At 44.9% G+C, this 20,632-nt stretch overlaps 1 protein-coding gene across 1 annotated transcript; it reads right to left on the bottom strand.

Annotated features, from left to right (window-relative positions):
* Positions 1 to 1,246: 1,246 nt before the first annotated feature.
* TUBB6 (tubulin beta 6 class V) lies at positions 1,247 to 19,308 on the bottom strand (the record flags this gene model as incomplete). The annotated part of the gene is made up of 4 exons (XM_084252526.1): positions 1,247 to 2,310; positions 17,060 to 17,170; positions 18,770 to 18,878; positions 19,252 to 19,308. The coding sequence occupies 4 exons, from the start codon at positions 19,306 to 19,308 to the stop codon at positions 1,247 to 1,249; spliced, it is 1,341 nt and encodes a 446-aa protein (XP_084108652.1).
* Positions 19,309 to 20,632: the final 1,324 nt, after the last annotated feature.

Here is a 20,632-nt window from a genome sequence, read left to right on the forward strand (position 1 = left end):
ACCCAGACCCATGGGATACTGGGTCATCTTGACAGGAATTTGAGTCCCTATTTGTGGGGAGGGGCAGAGGAGAGGATCCAGCACTAGATGCTTCAACCTGGAAGGACATGCTGCTCCCCTTTTGGCAAAAGCAGAGCCCCATGTTCACAGCTAACTTTAGGGCAGGAAGAACTAAACCAGAAACCCTGGCAAACAGCAGTACCTGCCAACTAGTAAAACTAATCTGGTCGTGTCCTCTAGCATTTGATTTTAAAAGACCTCTTACAGAAACCATAAAGCGGTGGTTTGTCACACTGAAGGGCCCCAGTCCTCCCTGCTGGCTTGGCCACTGCTGCGGAGCCCAAGTCTGAGCTCCTGTGGACAGAATGCACAGCAGCTCTGGGTGCTGATCAGCTGGTTCCCCTCATTCACCAAGAGCTAGCACCTATCCTGGCTGTGGTGGGAAGGCAGAAAGTCACTTTTTGTGACTCCTGGCAAGTTTTAGAAGAACTGTTACAAAAGGCTAGGACTGGCTAGCTCAGGATACAAAGGGAACTGGTGAAAGTTTACAAGGGAGGTCTAAGTGCAGGCTGCAAGTGGGAGTAACAGGTGTTTTATATTATGCAAGTGGGGGTAACAGATGTGTGACTTTCATGCTCAAAAAAAATCTGGCTTCCACCCTTAATGACTCCAGCTCAAGAAAAGCCCTTTCCTCTGAGTTCTTAAAGAACTGCAGGAACAGTTGACCCAGGAAGAGAGGAGGGTCTTGGTAACCATTCTAAGGCAAAGTAACAAATCTATCAGTAAGTAGAGGCCGGAAGAAGTGAAGTTTTATTACTGTTTTATTATGAATACATGTTTCCAAGTTCAATATCAAATATTCAGTACAAGGCAACAACACAGCTTCAGGTTTCTTCACAAAGGTTGAAAAGTGCTGTTTCTAACTTCCCTGCAAATTCTCAGACATTGCCGAACATATAACAGAGGTGAGCTTTATTTATTCAGTCCTTTATTTGTGGCCCATTAGTTATTTCAAGTCTTCCACCATTAGAAAAATTCCCTTGATTTTCTGATTGGGTCCAACTGCCAATTCTCTGCCATTTTGATATACTTTATACCTGATGACTGATTGTACACTTGTGTTGCATTTGTGAGGGGCTATTACCACATAGACCAGCACGCCATTCAAAGACCATTAAAGTGAAGATGCACCAGTTACAGAAAAAACAAAAACATCCAAATGGAACTATCTGAGACGGGTATTCCTCTACTCATTGATCTCCTCTTCATCATCTTCAAAAGCTTCTTCGCCATCATTGGCCGTGGCTTCCTGATACTGCTGGTATTCAGACACCAGGTCATTCATGTTGCTCTCTGCTTCTGTGAATTCCATCTCATCCATGCCCTCTCCTGTAAACCAGTGCAGGAAAGCCTTCCGGCGGAACATGGCAGAAAACTGCTCTGAGATGCGTTTGAACAGCTCCTGGATGGCCGTGCTGTTCCCAATGAAGGTGGAGGCCATCTTGAGGCCCCGAGGAGGGATGTCACACACGGCCACCTTGACATTGTTGGGGATCCACTCCACGAAGTAGCTGCTATTCTTGTTCTGGATGGCCAGCATCTGCTCGTCCACCTCCTTCATGGACATAGGGCCCCGGAAGACGGTAGCCACGGTCAGGTAGCGCCCATGTCTGGGATCACAGGCAGCCATCATGTTCTTGGCATCGAACATCTGCTGAGTCAGCTCGGGCACCGTCAGGGCCCGGTACTGCTGGCTGCCCCTGGCCGTCAGGGGTGCGAATCCAGGCATGAAAAAGTGCAGGCGGGGGAAAGGGACCATGTTCACGGCCAGCTTTCGGAGGTCGGCATTGAGCTGGCCGGGGAAGCGCAGAGAGGTGGTGACCCCGCTCATGGTGGCCGACACCAGGTGGTTGAGGTCCCCATAGGTGGGCGTGGTGAGCTTCAGAGTACGGAAGCAGATGTCATACAGGGCCTCATTGTCAATGCAGTAGGTCTCGTCTGTATTCTCCACCAGCTGGTGCACGGACAGGGTGGCGTTGTAGGGCTCGACCACAGTGTCTGAGACTTTGGGAGAGGGCATGACACTGAAGGTATTCATGATTCTGTCAGGATACTCCTCCCTGATCTTGCTGATGAGCAGAGTGCCCATGCCTGAGCCAGTCCCGCCCCCCAGGGAGTGGGTAAGCTGGAAGCCCTGCAGACAGTCACAGTGCTCGCATTCCTTCCTCACCACGTCCAGCACCGAGTCCACCAGCTCTGCCCCTTCCGTGTAGTGGCCCTTTGCCCAATTGTTTCCTGCACCAGTTTGTCCTAGAATAAAACAGAGGTGAAGCATGATTTTCAAATAGGGTAGGACAGGAAGGAGTTGCTCACTGTCAATGGTACTTTTAAAATGGTGATGGGGAAGATGTGCTATGAAATGATTAGATAATAACACAGGTAGGTAAGGGAAGCACGCAGCCATCACGTTGCCTATGAGCATGTGAAATAAACAGTACAACTGTGTTAGATAAAGAAGCTACCAATTTCTAAGTTGCATCTTTTGACCTGGTAACTCCCATTCTCTTTTTTAAATAGGCAATTTTTGAATGTGGTAATATTTAAAAGAAACTAAAGTTATACATTTAAAAACAAGTTACTTTCCCTTCTTTGAGCATTATGAATTTTGTACCATGTCCAAATATTTCCTTTTTGGAACAGAAATATGTTTTCAGATTAATGGGGCACCCTCCCTTTCCTCCCCCCACCCCATGCGTACATATTCATCATCCAGAACTACTGAAACAGATTTTTCTGAGCACCAATTTATTTTACAATTATAATTAAATAGTACAGGAAGTGATTCCTGCCCACAAATTGCTTCATGTCCAGGGGTTGTAAAGTTATTGATATACCTGAAAGATTTGAGTTTTTATCCAAGTTTAAGTAACTAAAAAAAGACTTCCAATTACTCTGTTTTCCTGTATAATGGTGCATTTTCACCAAACATGCCATTTTTTACTTTCTTTCATGGAAGAAATTTTCAATCTGAAGGGTTGGTTTTTTTTTTTTTTTTTTTAAAGATTTATTTATACAAGAACTGGGGTACAGGCCAGATGTGCGGGAGGATGAGAGGATTCACCAGAGACAGAGTGGGGAACAGAACAGGCAGACTGACAAAATACACTGCTGAGGAGAGCAGCAGGCGCGACAGGAGAGGTCTGTGCCATGTGGGACCCTCTCCGGCCAGCCGGGATTGAACCGGTGCGTCAGAGGCTGCGGACAGCTTCATAGCACAGTGCTCAACCACCTGTGCCACCAGGGGAGGCCCTGAATGGTTGGCTTTTAATACAAATTTAAAGTCCTATTTCTCAGTTCATTTCATGAAAAATAGATCTGTCAGTAGGGAAGGCATGTTTTCTAGGCATGTAAGTACAGGCCTAAGTTTATATGTGAATTGATGCACTTAAAAGGAACTGGCCAAAAGGGGCTGGATGAACATACTCAGTTTTCACTTTTTTGGACACTGCAAATTTCCTATAATGTAGGACTCTTCAAACACCATTGCTCTATATGCCCTCAAAATATCTAAACATTACATGCCCCTCATATTTTTTTCAACTGACCTCTACTTTGTCTTACAAATTCAAATAGTTGCAAATAATTTCTGCGATAATATATATACTCCCTTTAAAAAAACAACACTGTTCTGTCAATAAGTGTTTTCATTCAATAATCCAATCCTAAATTGAAATCCTAAGATAACAAAGTTTTAAGCATGTTGGTTTTTTTTTTTAAAGATTTATTTATGCATACAAGAACTGGGGTATAGGCCAGAGATGGAGAGGGGCAGGTGAGAGGATTCACCAGAGACAGAGTGGGGAACAGAACAGGCAGACTGAAATACACTGTAGTGGGTGAGACAGGAGAGGTCTGCTGCGCCGTGTGCGTAGCTCTCTGGCCAGCCAGGAAGGCTGTGCTTCATAGTGCTATGATTAACCCCTTGTGCTTAACCCCTTAAGCATGTTGTTCTAACAACCTTTTTCAGTTAGTTCATTTATCCAAGTGTGAATATTAAATGTTACCAGAATGAGACAACGTTTGGCATCAATTTTAGTTCTTTTCATTTATATATAAATACTAAGAAATCTTTTCACCTGAGTATGTGAATGAATGGATTGTGTTCTAACAATGCCATCCAACCATTTGATCTTCAGAGTTACATGACAAAAATCAAATAATCTATCATCAAAGATAATTTTTAATCATCCTTTTGCCAAAAACTCAGTATTTTGAAAAGCAGAATTAGAAACAACCTGACTTGTATTAATTTTTATGTTTTGGGAAGATAACGAAAAACTTTACCAAGACATCAGATGCTAGCTCCTTCACTTACAGGCATTTGTTTAATCCAATACACTTCAAATAAAAATAGAAATAGTAATCCCAATTCAACTTTGCCCATATGATTTTTTAATGAAATGTTTTAAGTATACTTCTGTCAAAATTTTTAGGTTGCAGAGCTAGCGTCTTCATGTTATAAAACTGTTAGCCAGCTATTCAAACCAGCAAAGGCAGACAGTCCACATTACAAAGCAATCCTCCGGGCCAAACTCACTTTCTGCCAGAAAAACTTGACTTTTCAAGTCTAATCCATATGTTAACATGCATCTCAAACAACATTAGAAAAACAACTGAGAGCTGTCTTTACATTCTAGAACATACTGTGAGGTAGCTTACAAAAACCAGTAAGAACAGACTAAATGATAGAAATGATGTAATTAATATACTGTAAAAACAAGGTACTGCTGTTTTTCACAACTTTAACTCTTAATAAGATAATCTAATATATAGCTAAACTTTTTTTTTTTTGAAGATTTATTTTTTTATTTTATACAAGCACTGGGTACAGTTAGAAGCGTGGGAGGGTGAGAGAATTCACCAGAGCCAGAACGGGGAGCAGAGGTCTGCGCGCCATGTGGGACCCTCACCGCAGGCCAGGGATCGAACCAGCGCTGCAGAGGATGCAGGCAGCTTCGCAGCCCGGCGCTCAACCACTGTGCCACCGGGGAGGCCCTATATAGCTAAACTTTTAAGTTATTTAGGAGGCAAGGAAGCTTAGTAAAAGGCATGTTATGTTTCTTTATTAAGTGGGTATATCAAACTCCACTTTTGAAAAGAAGAATCATATATATAGAAATTTTAAATAAATCTCTCAGCACCCTTTATCAAGTTTTCCCTACATACAGAATTAAGCACAAGTGGAAGTGGGGACAGGCAGACTGTTCGCCGAGTGGACATGGGGAATGAGACAGGCAGAGGCCACGGCCTGTATGGACTCCACGTGGGCAAAGACACTGCTCCCCTGCATGGCAGGGCCCTCTCCCCACTCATTCTGAAGATGTGAATTTGGTTTTTGTCTACAGCTGGCTGGTGGCAAAAATTGACGACTGCTATCCAGAGACCAGCTTCTGAGCTCTGGGTGGGTAGGTTCATACCTAGTGCTGCCACGCAGAAAGGCGAAACCGAGCAAGATGGCAGTGACACCACTGAGATGGCCCCCTGGGAAAAACGTAAGCTGCAGCAGGTAAGGGGGGTCAACACCTCATGCACCTAGGGCGGGGTGTACCCCTCAATTCTGCAGTCTATGAAGGGCCTGCTCTTGGGGCATTGAGTGTTACCTCAGGTTTCTTTGCATCTCTCACAGCACCGATCTAACTGGATGTCTTTAAAGCAAGAAAAACAAACAAAATTCTGCAATTCTTCTGTAAGTTGGAAATATATGCTTATTCTGACTTGGATCATATGTAAAGGATACCTTCCTTGGGCCTCCCTGGTGGTGCAAGGGTTAAGATGCAACCTATGAAGCTATCCGCAGCCACTACAGCATGAGTTTGCTTCCCAGCCAGCCAGGGAGCAACCCACATGGCGCAGCAGACCACTCCTGACTTGCCCGCTGCTCCCCTCAGCAGTGTATTTCATTAGATCTGCCTGTTCTGTTCCCCACTCTGTCTCTGGTGAATCCTCTCACCACCACAACCCCACCCTGCCCCCTGCCCCGTGCCTCTAGCCTGGACTCCAGCTCTTGTATGCATAAATAAATCTTCAAAAAAAAAAAAAGATACCTTTCTTAAATATTTAAAGAAGGTCTACAAATCAGGAAAACAATCTTTAGGAAAATGGGCAAAAGATATAAATTCACAGAGAAGAAAATTCAAATAACTTAAATATTTGATGTACTCCTCATAAAGGTAATGCAAAGTAAAGCAAGGAGATTCAATTTCTCCCCTAAGTGGACAGAGGTCAAACGCTAACACTGCGTTGGTGAGGATTTGGGGCAAGGCCTAGCCATGGAGGAGGACAGCTTTTAGAGAATGACTTGGCGCCATCTATGAAAATTAGTAAACTACTCCTTAAACAAGTATACTTCTATAAATTTTCCTAGGTAGATATCCCAGCAGGAACGGTTTGTAATACTTAGAAAAATAAAAATAATCTATGAATAAAGAAAAGGCTAAGTCAATGATGATATCTTTCAATGGAATACTATCTGCTTTCAACCCTAGTACTTAGATGGAATGATTTTCAAAAATTAGTTAATGGGAAAAAATCCCAAAGGCCCACACCATGCGTGTGTGTGGCTGGCAGTAACTGTACATGGGATCCTTGTAGCAGATTCGCCTCTGCTATCTCTGCGTCCAAAGCATCCCAAAGGGGCCCAAGCCTCTCCCGGGAGAGGCCTGGACGGCAGCTTGGGGGAGGAAGGAGCTCACTCATTCAGTAAACACCTTCTGAATCTGAACCACACAAATGTTTTACTTAGCTAACAATCAAAATGGACATTTTTAACTTTACTAAAGTATTTTAAAATGCACTTAGAAAATAAATTGAATACACACTGAACTAATGACTGGTTGTCTCTGAAGATGGGCTAATGCAGATGTGCAGTTTTAACATCACACATGGCTTATAAAAACAAGCAAACAGGTGCTTTGTGGTAATTCAGAGAAACTAAAATACGAAAACATGCCTATATTTTAAAACATCAGTAAGTGGAGAATTACTGGAGGATGACACCTCTATGCTGGAAAAGCACTGTCAACACCGTAAGATGTGTCTAAACTCCAGCAATGAACTCAAGGTTTGTATTGTGTGATTCCATTTTTCAAAAACAAAATCAACTCTATGCTCTTCAGCAATCAAGAAAGATAAACTCATGCCATTCACAGCAACATGGATGGAGCTGGAAGGAATTGTGCTCAGTGAAATAAGCCAGGAGCCTGAAGTAAAAGAAAAATATTGGATGGTTTCACTTATAGGAGGAATATAAGGGAACCAAATAAAGGATCAGGAAACAAAAGTGATAATAAATAAAAAGCAAAATTAGCAGGCAACTATAAATTAGAGACATTCTGCAAGGGAGGGGGAGGGAGACGGAGTAAGACAGGGGAGGGAAGAGCACAAGGGACTATGGTGATGGTACGTGGGTGAACTGGTGGTGGGAATTCCACAGGAACTATACCTGAGATGATAAAGCATACATTGTATAAAAATGGTGGTGGGAATTTTATGACCTGCGAGGAGATAACAAACATTGTGCAACAATGAACAATAATGTAAATATATATATTTAAAAAATCAACTGTGTGTGCACATGTGCGTGCGCACACATGCACAAGTATATGTGTACATAGACAAGGCAGGCGTGACACATTTCCAATGTCTAGAGCATTTAGTTGTCCCAGGGAACCAAATCTCACGGGTCCAGAGAGGTTTCTGTTTTTACACTATAAACTTTGCATTGTTTGGGGGGGAAATATGCTAACAGTTTTACCTTTGTAATGAATACACATTTGAATACGAAGTACTGACATCCCCAGGATGGCAGGACTGAGCAGACCTCAGCCCTAGCTGGCAGCTGGTGCTGCTGTGCTGGGATGTCAGCCCCACCTTGCCCGTGAGCCCAGCCTCAGTCCCCAGCTCTGCCCACTGCCCCTGTCAACAGCACCAAGGTTATTGCTCAGCAAGATCCTTGCCCCACAGAGGTGGCTAGGCTTGGTAGACAGGCCCTTGTGACTGAGGGAGAAGGGAACCCGCCACTTCAGTCCTGTCAGGTGGCCATCTCCTTATTTGGGAGGTGACAGTGTTTTTCCCTATGAACAGACTCTCATCTCAGTTGGATCACACATTGAAACTCACCATCTGCCTCGAAATGGTAATTGTCTTGCCTCTGCCCCACCTAAATCCTGTCCAGCCTCCTCAGCACCCAACCCAGCAAGCACAGCCAGGCCAGGCCATACACGTGGCCAGGAGGTGGCGGTGCTGGGTTGTCTTGTGCTCAGGGCCAGCCTTATCCTAGGCTCGATATAGGACTGCAGGTGCCACTACCACAAAGAGACCAAGAACTATTTCATTAAAATGGAGTGGCGACTGAAAATAAGCAGGTGGCATTAGACACCTAATACATATAGTATTAGCAAATCAAGCCCGTTCCAGTCGTAAGTGCACAAACTCAGAACTGGACCTCCCTCCAGCTCATGCCTTCATTCAGCTCCCTCAATATTTACAGCCTGATTCACCATGAAGTTCTCCCTGCTCTTGACGAAAGGAGGAAGTGGGTAACTTCTGAAAATATTTCCCCACTGTCTCACAGCAACAGATGTTCCTGATTATATATTTGGGGGTCATGAGTTGCACATCCTCCGTGATGAGGCCTTGTGACAATTCAGCTCTCTAGATCACGGAACACCGGCCACGAATCACTAGACTAGGGCGGTGGGGCCTGGCGGCTCCTTGGGGGATCTGGGTCCCCTCTGGGCCCCTCTCACTCTGGGCAGAGTCCTCAGGCTGAGCACGTGTTCCCTGACCCCCTTCTAGCTCTGAGTCTGGAAGAGAAAGTTTCAGATAAAGAAAGGCTTAAAGGAAAGTCTACCTTTCCGGTGGTCTCATTTTTTCCCATGAAACTCTCTTGCTAGAAAAAAAGTCTGATGACCATACAACTAAGACTTAGTTAAGATAGGATTTTTTGGGAAGATATATACATATTCAAAACTCAAATGCAGGTAACTTTCATTTTTAAAATGATATATTACTTCAAGTCAGTGTTTCTTTTTTTTTTTAAGATTTTATTTATTTATACAAGAACTGGGGTACAGGTCAGAGGTGCGGGAGGGTAAGAGAATTCACTGGAGACAGAGCGGGGAACAGAACAGGCAGATGACTGAAGACACTGCTGAGGGGAGCAGCGGGCGAGACAGGAGGGGTCTGCTGCAACATGTGGGAATCTCCCTGGTGGGCCAGGAATTGAACCCGTGCTGCAGAGGCTGCAGACAGCTTCACAGCGTGGTGCTCAACCCGCTGCGCCACCTGGGAGGCCCAAGTCAGTGTTTCTTTTAAGCCAAAAAGGAAATGGCGGTGGTTTATTTTAATTCACTAACTCTGAAACAGTGTGCTACAAAGTCGATGAGCTGAACCATCTCCAACAAATAGGTAATTCTGCCTCTCTCGTTAACAAGAGAATTACTTTAAAGCTAAACATGACTTTAAAACTAACTAAAAATAGCTGTTTAGTCAACAATATTAATTCAGGATTGCACTCCATTCCCCATAACACACATGTTATTAAACAAAATAAGCATCTTTATTTAGACAATTCGCAATTCTTAATTTAAAAGTGTCCATTTCTTAAAACTACTATTAAAGCCTTTTTAATCTGTAAAACTTAAAATCTGTAAAACTTTAAATATTCTGAATTAAAAGTGGATGTGTGTTCTGACAAAGAAGCAAAATGGCAACAAGCAACTCTGGAGGTGTTCAAGTGCCAAGTGTCATTTTGGTATAGGGCAGCCCCGATACAAAACGGGGTGCCTGACTGTGGGTCCTCACCCACGTGCTTAAAAGGACTTATCAATACTCAACTGCAGGCACACATGAAAGGCTAACAAAAGGTTTATTTACAAGGGAAGGGCAAGTGAGGAAATGTACAGCTCAGGGAGAAAAGTGGGAGACAAAGTTTTAAATGCGTCCTACCCGATCCTCCGATCTGGAATCCCAAATGGCACTCTGAGAGCTGGCCGCCAGCCAGGAGCCCTGAAGCCAGGAGGCAAGCGAGAGAGCGAGCCCCCCAAGGCCCACGTGTTTGGTTTTTATACCAAATCCGGCTGCTTAACTCCACCCTCAGGTCCCAGCCACCTTCCCTTTGGTGGTGACGGGATTTGTCTTTCCCAATGTCTTGATGGCTTTGGTCTGGAGTGGGGGTGGGGTCCACAAAGCCTGCATGGGATTAGCTCAGGATGTCCTTTCCCCCTAACAATTTCTAGCATTTTTGAAGGTTTATGAGGTAAATTTACCATTTAGGTAATTAAATGGTCACCAAGTCTGTCTTAATTTGTTCTTAATCTTTTTCATCCCTTTTTCTAACATCCAGAATACTGAGGCAAGACCTTCAGTATACTCAATTTTCAATTCAAGTAAACTGAAACAAGGAGAACTTATACAATAATGATGAAGCTGCTGCTATGAGGTACTAGTTTACCACAACTTTCAACTGTTTCACAGATTTGACTCCGTCTAAAAACTTCACAGGTCCTGGCTGCCCTGCAGGCTGTGTAGGGAGACCTGGTTCCCTAGCAGGTGTCTGGTCTGTGAGAGTGAAAATCTCAGGTAGAGAGGTGTTGGCTCCCTCACCCCTGGAGAATCCTCCAGATGGTGTGTAAGCAAGTGCCATGGCGCCTTCCACAACACACTGGAAACGTTACATGGCACAAGGGAAACTTAGACACCAGGGCTAACAAGAAGCAGATTTAAAGCACCGGTGCTGACTCAGTGGATTCACATCTGAAAGCTGAGCCCTGTCTGTAGAAGTCAGGGGCTTATATACACTTTTAGTTTCTATAAGGTTTCGGGTGGGTTTGCATTGGCTGGCACCTGTACATGGTCAGATATGACATGCTACATACCAAGAGGTGAGTTGTATAGTTGCATACCAAGGAGTGAATAAAGGGTCCGCAGTCATGGGACCCCCCAGGTCCATTCTGCCTAATGGCGGTACCTGGTCTAACATGAAGCAAGGAACTGAGCAAAAGGTTGTTACTAAGACCCCCAGGCTGCTTATCTCAGGTCACCATGCTTCATTAAGTGACTTGATGAACAATTTAACAAATATCCACATACCAATTTTAAGAAATAAAACATACCACTGTTACATGTGCAAACAAAATGAAGGGTGGGGGTGGGAGGGGGGTCAGTGGAAAGAGCACCGGGCTAGTCTAGGAATCGGCACACACGCATTGTTTGACTTATGGCCTGTTTGCTCTGAGTTAACTTCCCAGCTCAGGGAATGCCTAGAAGAGTGAGGACTAGACTGAATGGTCCCAGCACTCCAGGGAAGTGCTCCTAAAATCCAGATGCCTGTAGAGGGGGAGTAGAGGGGATACTGGGCTTCTCAAATTCCTAGTTGTTAGCCCCACTCACTGATAAATAACTGCCTGTGTTTAACTCACTAGAAAACTGCCAGCTAGAGATGAGGGGTTAGAATAGTTTCTTTGGAGCATGATGCTGGCAAATATAATTTTTTTAAAAAGCAAGTTATAAAGATTCAATCTCCATCTTTGCTTATTTTGGCTTCTGGCAAGTGGCAGGCAAACAACCCAGTTCCTGGTAACAAATATATTGTAAAATTACTGGGACCCCACCCATATGCAGGAATCTGCTGCCTGAAGATAAAGTCACTCTTTTCAGATGAAAAAAAAAAAAAAGAGAGAGAGACCTAACAGTGCATACCCAACCTTTGTACTTCTACAGGACATTCATTAGAAAGGAAGACATCAAGCCTTGCACTCCTTTCTAACTCCAGCATAAGTTTAGGTCAGGAAAACTTAGAACTAGAAGTTCCTCCTATTAAAAATAGTCACATTCTTAATGTCACTAACTCAGTTTCTACCTATATAAGCTAAACTCAAACTTGTGTTGACTGGAACAACTCTCACAGAGTAAATCTACTGAACTGCTTCCCAAGTTTGAATCCTCACTTCGATTATCTAATAAGCTCTAAGTCTAACCATCATTGCTTTTGCCCAATGTAACAGAGTTGTGTTTGGTCATCTTACATTTAAACAGTTAGAACTAGAAATTATTTTTTGTTTTCTCTCAAAAAGTATTTAAGGTGTGTGTATATGTGCTTCAGCTACACAGGGTTCACTTGTTGTAGAGCAACCCCGTTTAGCATTCCAGTAGTGTCTTTGTGTTTTATTATGTGAGAGTCCTGTTGATAGGTGTGTGCAAGTTTATCTTTTTATGCCACATTCAGAATTGTTTTTACATTTTGTATAAAGTGGTTCTTAGAGCATTGTCAACATTATTGCTCAGAATCTTTCATAGAATAAACATTTGGTTGAAACATTTTTAAAAACATTTCATTTCATTCACTGCCATGCATTTCTTTTAAGAGACATTCTAATATTAAATTAAATAAGATTCCTTCTGTTTGGAAACATATAACGAGAACAGGGAATAATGATCTCATAGGAGAGATTCTTGATTCTTACATTTTCAGAGCTGAGCTGCCTTTTGTTGTAGACTTATCTGGATATTGTATTTAAGTCTTCTAAAAACCCATAATTCAGATGCCTCAGTTAGTAGGTACTGTCTTATGTAATGTATAAAGCGATGCCAGTCAACTGAAACCACTGAAGTGTATGACACTCATACACATAGATATTTGTTTTTGTTATACTTAGTTAGACTGCATCCTCTATGATTAGAATTTCACTTTTATTTATAGTTCCTGTAACAAACTTCAAAGGTGAGATTTTCTTCTCAAAAAAAAATTTCATTTCAGACAAAAAAAGAACAAAAGCTGAGCTTTCAAACACCGCAGGAGGCACTAACTCCACTGGAAAGCCTACAGCAAATGGATAAAGGTTTAGACATGCCCACACTCTTTGACTTAATAATTTTACTTCTGAGAATCTAGTCTGTGATCAGTCAAAAACAAATTTAAGTGAACTTTGGTATGAACTCTCTATATTACTGCAAAATTTGGCAAGAGACGTCTCCCTGATTATTCAGCATTGTTAAGGAAATAATCACACTTTATGTAGCTATTAAAAATGAGAGATTTTAGAAGCTGCATACTTACATGAAATTTAACTTAAAAGGTAATATTCAGAGGGGAAAAAAGACAAAATATTAGAATTTAACTAGTGAAAATCAACAAAAAGAAACAAATAGTGGAATATACCTCAATGCCAACAATCCTGCTATGATGAGCATATGGAAAATTTTTACTGTCTTTAATTTTTAATAATTTGATTATTGATTAGTTTTTGCTGGAAAGAACAAAGTAAAAATAAATGAGCACCAGCTTTCTAAAAGCTCGAAACAGTCCCTCTTAGGAGACAATGACAACCACATCCCCTACTGTGCTGCTTTTTCATATTCAGGAGCCCAGAGCTTAATTTTCAGTCACAACAGAATCAAGTCTCACAGCTGACTTTGAGTTTTAAATGGCCACATTCCATGGCTATCTCTTGCTGTGTTGTTTCACATTCTTCTTAGAAGCAGGAAAGATATGCATAATATATTTTACATAATAAAGCTTTAAAATGTTTATATATACAAACTGACATATTTGCTTCTAAATGTATACATGCAGCAGAAAGGAACCCTCAAAACTGGCAACATGACTTGAGCAGAAAACTTAGTGGATAGAGAAAGGAAACACGAATTTTCCACTGTATAACCACTACCTCTTAAATTTTGTACCATGTATATATGTGTATTGCCTATCGAAAGGAAGCCTATTTCTTGATGGTGAAATATATTCATCTTGTTTAGTAAAGTGGGGCTGAGGCCGAGGTAGAGTCCATCAATTGTAATTCAGGTTAAAGTACTTTAGATAGTCTCTCAGATTTTTATCAGGAATCCATTGAAATGTCAAGGAAAGAAACTGTGAGCAGGATTCTCTGTAAAGTTGCGTTTTTATGGTGGGGGTGGAGGAAGACAGGCCATCATGTCTTTTAGATTCTTACAGGAACCTGGACGCCAAGGTGCTTGGAAGCCCTTTGCTCCACAGACAGTAAAGCTGAACACTCCCAGAGAAGGTAAAGCTACACTAAGGAGGGCAGAGCTAAAATTGGCTGCCATGTTTCCCTTCACCCAGGTCAGTGCTCCTTCTTGGTTACATTAACTCAGCAACCCAGCGACATGTTCCAGAAAGAACCAACTGCTGCTAATGGTCTATACCCACTTAGTAAGAGAAAGTGAAAGTTAGCACAGATCTGTACAAAGAAATCTGGGGTGGGCGGGTGAAGTAGGGGAAGCAGTCCTTTTGCTATCCTCAGCATAGACACTGATGTTACCCAAGTCAGGCGTGTAGGACTGAGTGCTAAGAGAGCAGTACCATGAAGTGAAAGAGTGATCCCATCTGGTGGTAGGGGCAGGGGACCCAGAGTGCTCAGACACCACTGAAGGAAGTTCAGCTCTTTCAGAGACCAATATGCAGTTTCCATGGAGCACATGCAGACAATTTTGCAGGGAAAATTGCTTGCACTGAAACTGTTGGATCAAAATTCTTGATTTGCTAAATATACTAAGTTTAAAACTGTTATTTTCCCCAAATACCTTTTCCAACACTGGCTGTTAACAGTTTGTGAAATACTTAGCTAATCTGATAAAAGAAAAACAATTACCTCATTTTGGTTAACTTCCATCCACTCCCAATTACTAGTAAATTTTGTCCCTAGATCTTTATTGCTATTGTGAAGAGGATATATTCCCATTATATCTTATAATTGATTATTGCCTTATTGTGATCAATTTGTCCCAGTTTACCTGGACTTTACCAGTTTTAGCACCAGAAATACAGTGTTCTGGGGACCCCCCACCGTTTTCTGGTAAATCAGAATGTTTGTTCACTTTGTAGCAATAATGTCTGAGTTTTTATTTTGTGTTTGGATGCTTTACTGAGGTCATATAAGTGCTGGGCGTTGTTGAGCTGATAGCCTATCTGGGTATTCCAAGACAATTTTTCTATATACAAATAACAATTCTGTCTTTTCCTTTAAATGATTTGTATTATTTTTGGTTTTCCAGCTAGACCCTTCAGAACATGGAATAATAGATGAGACAGTGGACATCTTTTTCTTGTACCTGACTTTTGGGAATAATTTTAATGTTTCAGTAGTGAGTATGATGCTGCTACAGGTTTGGTGTATATTCCCTATAAAAAAAAAGGAAATTCCTTCCTACTTCAGCTTACTTCCCTTTACTTCCAATTACTTTTTGTCCTCTACAAATCAGGAACACATACTGAATTATATATATTTTTGGCATCTATTAAGATGTATCAATCTATCAACAGACTTCTTAATGTTAACCATCCTTGCATTCCTGGAATGTTGCCAATATTTATCAAGTACTTATTGTGTATAAGACATTCTAAATATTTGTAGTTTAAATAACAGAAGGATTATCTGTTATCCTCAATTAAACCATCTTTATCTGTATCATCTGAGGAAGAGAATGGATTGTAGATTTTGATGATATATTCAATTTCCATTCATAGTGCCTTTAAGCCAGTAATAAGCCACAAGATTCCCTAATTCCTTGTAAAGACTCCCTAATTCCAGGCACTGAAATAGTGTTTGTTGATTAACAGAGGTATTCCTGCTGATAATAATTTTTCACCTAAGCACATTTCTTACTCAGTAGTTAAAGTGGCAATTTTTGACAAATAATGTAAATTAACATAAGGTTTCTAATATTAAAATTGTCAGATGGAAAACATTCAAATTTGCCACCCATCCTACAGGTTCTGCCTTGGCTCTGAAGAGAGAAATGGCTGTGAGTGGCCACTTTCACATTGCAACTTTTCATGTTTCTTCATTCTCCTAACTTAGGAGAATATCTCTATAAGACTTTCAACACTGTTCTCCACAGAACTTTCTGCATTGATGAAGCTGTCCTGGCATTACTTTGTCAAACATGGTGGCTACTGGCTACATTGAGTTCTTGAGCATTTGAAATATAACTGGTGCAACTGAGGAACTGATTTAATTTTATTTGATGTTAATGAACTTAAATTTAAATAGCCACATATGGCTGTGACTACCATATTGGGCAGCAGGGTCTAGAAGTATCTCTGCTTGGGGCCAATTATGATCTCCAAGGAAAAAGATCTAGCTCAACAAAATGTAAAGAACTTAAATGTCCCCATTTGTGGATTTCAAAAATATAATGTAGGAAAAGCGACACCAGACAGCCTAGTCTTGGTCTATTTGAAATAGTAAAGGTAACCAACAAAAACAACAACACAAAAAAACCCTTGAAAAAGTTATCAGTTTTGTTTGTCCTGTCGGTTGTGAGTTGTCATAGTGACAGGGAAAAAAGATAAGTGCTTTGTGAATTAATCTTGCTGAGTCACCTTTCTAACCAATCACTGGCTGATTCCCCTATAAGATAATCAGTTCGTGTACTGATAAAATCTTCCAAAATTCTGCCTTCCCTTGTATGTTTTGACATAACCTTGACTCAAAATTCATGGTTCCAGAATGACAGAGACTGGTAAAACTAACAGGGCCACTTCATTTAATAATATTATTTGCTTTACCAGTTCGCAGAGGAATAGGGGCTGTTATCATTTTTTTCAGTGGAAGAAGTGGGGGCAAGGAGGATTTCTTCAGTTCTGATAAAACAAAACCATATGGCACCAGTTTTTGGAAAGAAAGCAGAACAGCTGTCTACAATGATGGAAAAAGAAATACAGATATAAACTCACTGAAGTTAAAAGATGATCAATATAGGAACTAAAACAAATGATGAAATAACTTTATTGTGAGGGGAGTGATAGCTCAATGTCTGATTTTTTTTTAATCAAGAACTATCAATATAAACATTTTATGTAGTTATAGAGAGGTCCCTTCCTTAAAGAAGTCAAGACTGAAAGAGGCACCCAGGCATGAGGCTAAGGACTGCTGATTCCCATTTTAAGCTTCTCCATGCCATGTGATGCTTTTAATCTTGCACATAAATTAGTTTGGAGTTTAAAAAGTGACAAGAATGCTGGAAAGACGGAACCTACCAAAGATGAAGTTGTCCGGCCTGAAGAGCTGCCCGAAAGGCCCGGAGCGCACACTGTCCATGGTGCCGGGCTCCAAGTCCACCAGAGCGGCCCTGGGCACGTATTTCTGAGCTGGAAGAGAAGACAGCCCACCCACCAGGCTTACTTTCAATTTTTAGCGAAAGACCTCCCAATAGCAAGTCCCAGTAGCTACAGCGCATGCCGCTGGGTTTCTCCAAGAGGGCACCTGACTCTCTTAGAACTAAGTCACTGGGCGGGGCCTCGGGTCCACCTATGAATTGTTCAGAGGAGGAAGCTAGCCCAGGCACGCAGGACAAGGAAGCTCCAGGAATAGCAGGATGAGAAATTAGGTCTCCTGACTTCCTGCTCTTGCATTTTCCAGCTCATTTTGGCACTTCTTTCCTGTTAGGAAGTTGTGCTCATGGAAATAGGCTTTATGTGTCAGCGCATCGCAGGGTTGCCGTGATACTTCCTACTTTCTGTGACCTCCTTCACACACATACAGACACCCACCATCCAGTTCAAGTACCTCACTTACAGACATGATTCCCAGAAGACATCTATTAATGAATGAGTGTTGCTGTGGGGCATTTTCATTTGTCAGCACACTCTTGCACTAACTGGGAAAGAAACTTCCCAGTGAGGACCAGGTCAGTATGATAGCTCCCAGACAACTTCCTGAGCATGCGAGAGACACACCGGGTTGAAGAAAGGAAGTCATCATCCCGGATCAAACACTGAATGGGAAATACAATGTATTCCTACTGGAAATTTCCTCAATGCTAGAAAGTCTATCTATCTATCTAGAAAGTTCACCTTCAATGCCCTGCTCCTCCTGACCATTTGTCACAGCTGCTTGATGTATGTATCCTGCCCTTCCCAGCTTTTGGTCAACAAGCAGCAAGTGACTCCCAAGAACTGAGAGTGGTTATCTCAGGACATGTCATGTGTGTGGAAGGACAGTATCTGTCATGTTCTGGGTGTTCTTTCCATGTCTTAGCTTTTTGTTGTTTTGTGAAGAACAGGAATCGTTTTTATAATCAAAACTGTTATTGAAGTAATATAGCGAGCAGCTGCAGTAGACATGCAGCTATCCAGGACAGCAGTGGTGTAATTCCAAATCCTGGATAAACCACAGCCTGGCAATCTTACTGAACTCCACCAGTAACCTGACTGCGGTAGTTTCAGCTTTGAAGGAGTGTAGTCAATATTTGGAGGGCTGCAAAGGGCCAGAAAAGTCACTGAAGGGAGTGTTTTCCAAATCTCCAGCAGCCTCCATTAGGAGATACATTTTAAAGGAGAGGGGCGAGGGAAGGCCTACAAGACCCACGAACTTCACCACACTAACTGTCTGGTTCAAGAGCTCAGACCCGGATAGGCCCAAAGCCATGTTTGAAATAAAACTGACGGCGGATTTCCCGCCCCAGGGGGAGCGAGGGAGGAGCCGGGTATCCTGTTCTACACAGTGAGAACTTTTCCTACAGCCCAGTCCCCTTGAGTGAGGGCGGCACCCCTAGCGCCAGCGCCGGGACCGGAGGTGTGATGCCTGGGCCGGGATGAACGCGACCCTGGAGGCGGCCGCCTAGTCTGACGGGGTGGGGCCGGCCCGGGAGGGGGCCGCTGAGGTCGGGGTGGGGAGCGCGGGGTCCGGGCGGGGGCCGCGGGGCCGGGGCGGGGCTGGCCGACTCCCGGCCGCGCCCAGCTACTCACAGGATGACTCATTGTAGTAGACGTTGATTCTCTCCAGCTGCAGCGCCGAGTCTCCCACATAGCCTCCGGCCGGGTCGATGCCGTGTTCATCGCTGATCACTTCCCAAAACTTTTGCGGGGCGAGGGTGAGGGCGGAAGGTCAGCACCCCGAGTCCAGGGCGCCCCCTCCCGCCGCCCCCTCCAGGGCCGACCCGACCGGGCGGGAGGTTCGAGGCCGCGGTGGCTGAATCCCTGAGCCTCGGGGGGCACCTCCCAGCTGGGATGGGGCGGGTGGAGTGGCCCGGGGACCCCACGATACTGCGCCGCCCCCTCCCGGGCCGCGCCGCTCCTCGGGGCTTCCAGGGGGCCGCCGAGGAGGAGCTGGAGGCTGGAGCGGGGCTGCACCCGGCGGCCTCACCGCCCACCCTGGGGGGCCCGAGGCCTGCGGGCCGCCCACCCGCGGGGACGCCCAGAGCCCGGCCCGGCCCGCGAGCCCGGCCCACCTTGGTGCCGATCTGGTTCCCGCACTGGCCCGCCTGGATGTGCACGATCTCCCTCATGGCGGGCGCTGCTCCGGGCTCGCGCACACGCTCTTCGGACGGCGCTGGCGACTGCGGCCCGCGGCTGGCTCCGCAGGCCGACCCCCCGCCGCCCCCCCGCCGGCCCGCGCGGACCAATGGCCGCGCTCCCCGCCCCGCCGTCGGCGCGCCCCCGGCCCCCTCCCCCAGTCGCACCCCGCCACCCCGCCTCGCCCTCCCGTCGCACCCGACCCTCCAGGGTGGGAGAGCCTCCCTGCGCCCCTCCCCGCTGCAGCTCCCCAGCTCCTCTCCCCGGCCTCCTCCCCCCTGCCCCGGCGGCCCGCGCGCCCCACCCGGCCCTCCTCGATCGCCAACCCCGGTTCCCTCGCGGGGCCGCGGGACCCAGCTCTGCCCCAGGAGCGGTCACCCACGGGGACAGCTGAGGGACCCCCGGGGGTGCCGCTGGGCCGGGAAAGCACCGGAGTCGGGGCGCTCTCCACTGCGGGGGCGGAGACGGCGGAGGCGGTGGAACGTGTAAAAGCGGGGGTCAGACGGAAAGGACGAAAGACCCCGGCCTCACCCCCTTCCTGATTGCTGCCCCACCCGAGGGAAGCCGGCGACGCCTCTGGCTCCGGGTCTCGGTGGCGGCCGCGTTAGACGGCGCGGCTGAGCCCGGGGCGCTTTGGAGCTCCTGGGGCGCGCAGTCCCCACCCCACCGAGATTCAAACCTAGCGGGGAGGAGGGCTTTGGCGTGGAAGTGGAGTTTTTCGGGGTGCTCCTGATCCCGCCTCTCGACCTAGCCCCGCACTGGAGATTTTGTGTCTTGGCCATTCAGCCTCTCCAGGTGCGAGCAGCGCTTAATGGGGTGGGCCACAGAGAATTCACGGCAGGTTCTGAGAATGAACACCCGCAGGCGCAGGCCGCTCCTTTCCTTCCCGGGGCAGCCAGGGGACTCTGCTTTGTGGCTCCCGGGAGCTGCGCGGCGTGGGTGTGCCGTGCCGAGGAGTGGTGAGGACTCGGGAGGGAGAGTTGAATCATACAGAGAGCGCTTTTCTTCTCTGCGGGGGTAGGGGGTTCCAAAAGAGAGGAATTCCCCGAGAATTAGCTGGGCTCTCCCTGGAGATCAAACAATTCTGATATGCAAAGCTGGCTCCATATTTCTTTTACAAAATGGTTCTGAAATTTCTTGGCCCTGACAGCTCCTTGAACTTCAGCCCTCCCACTTCTGCGTTTGCCAGAACTTCTCAGAGAACCCTGCTCCTGTAGCCCCTCCATTAGGTAAGCAAAGTCCTCCCTTGTTAGCAGCTGACATGGGGGTCCCTTAAATTCTGGGCACCCTATACTTTCTGCTCAGTTGCCCTCACCC

The sequence above is a fragment of the Talpa europaea genome, assembly GCF_964194135.1.
Source record: "Talpa europaea genome assembly, chromosome: 13".
Classification (NCBI taxonomy): Eukaryota; Metazoa; Chordata; class Mammalia; order Eulipotyphla; family Talpidae; genus Talpa; species Talpa europaea.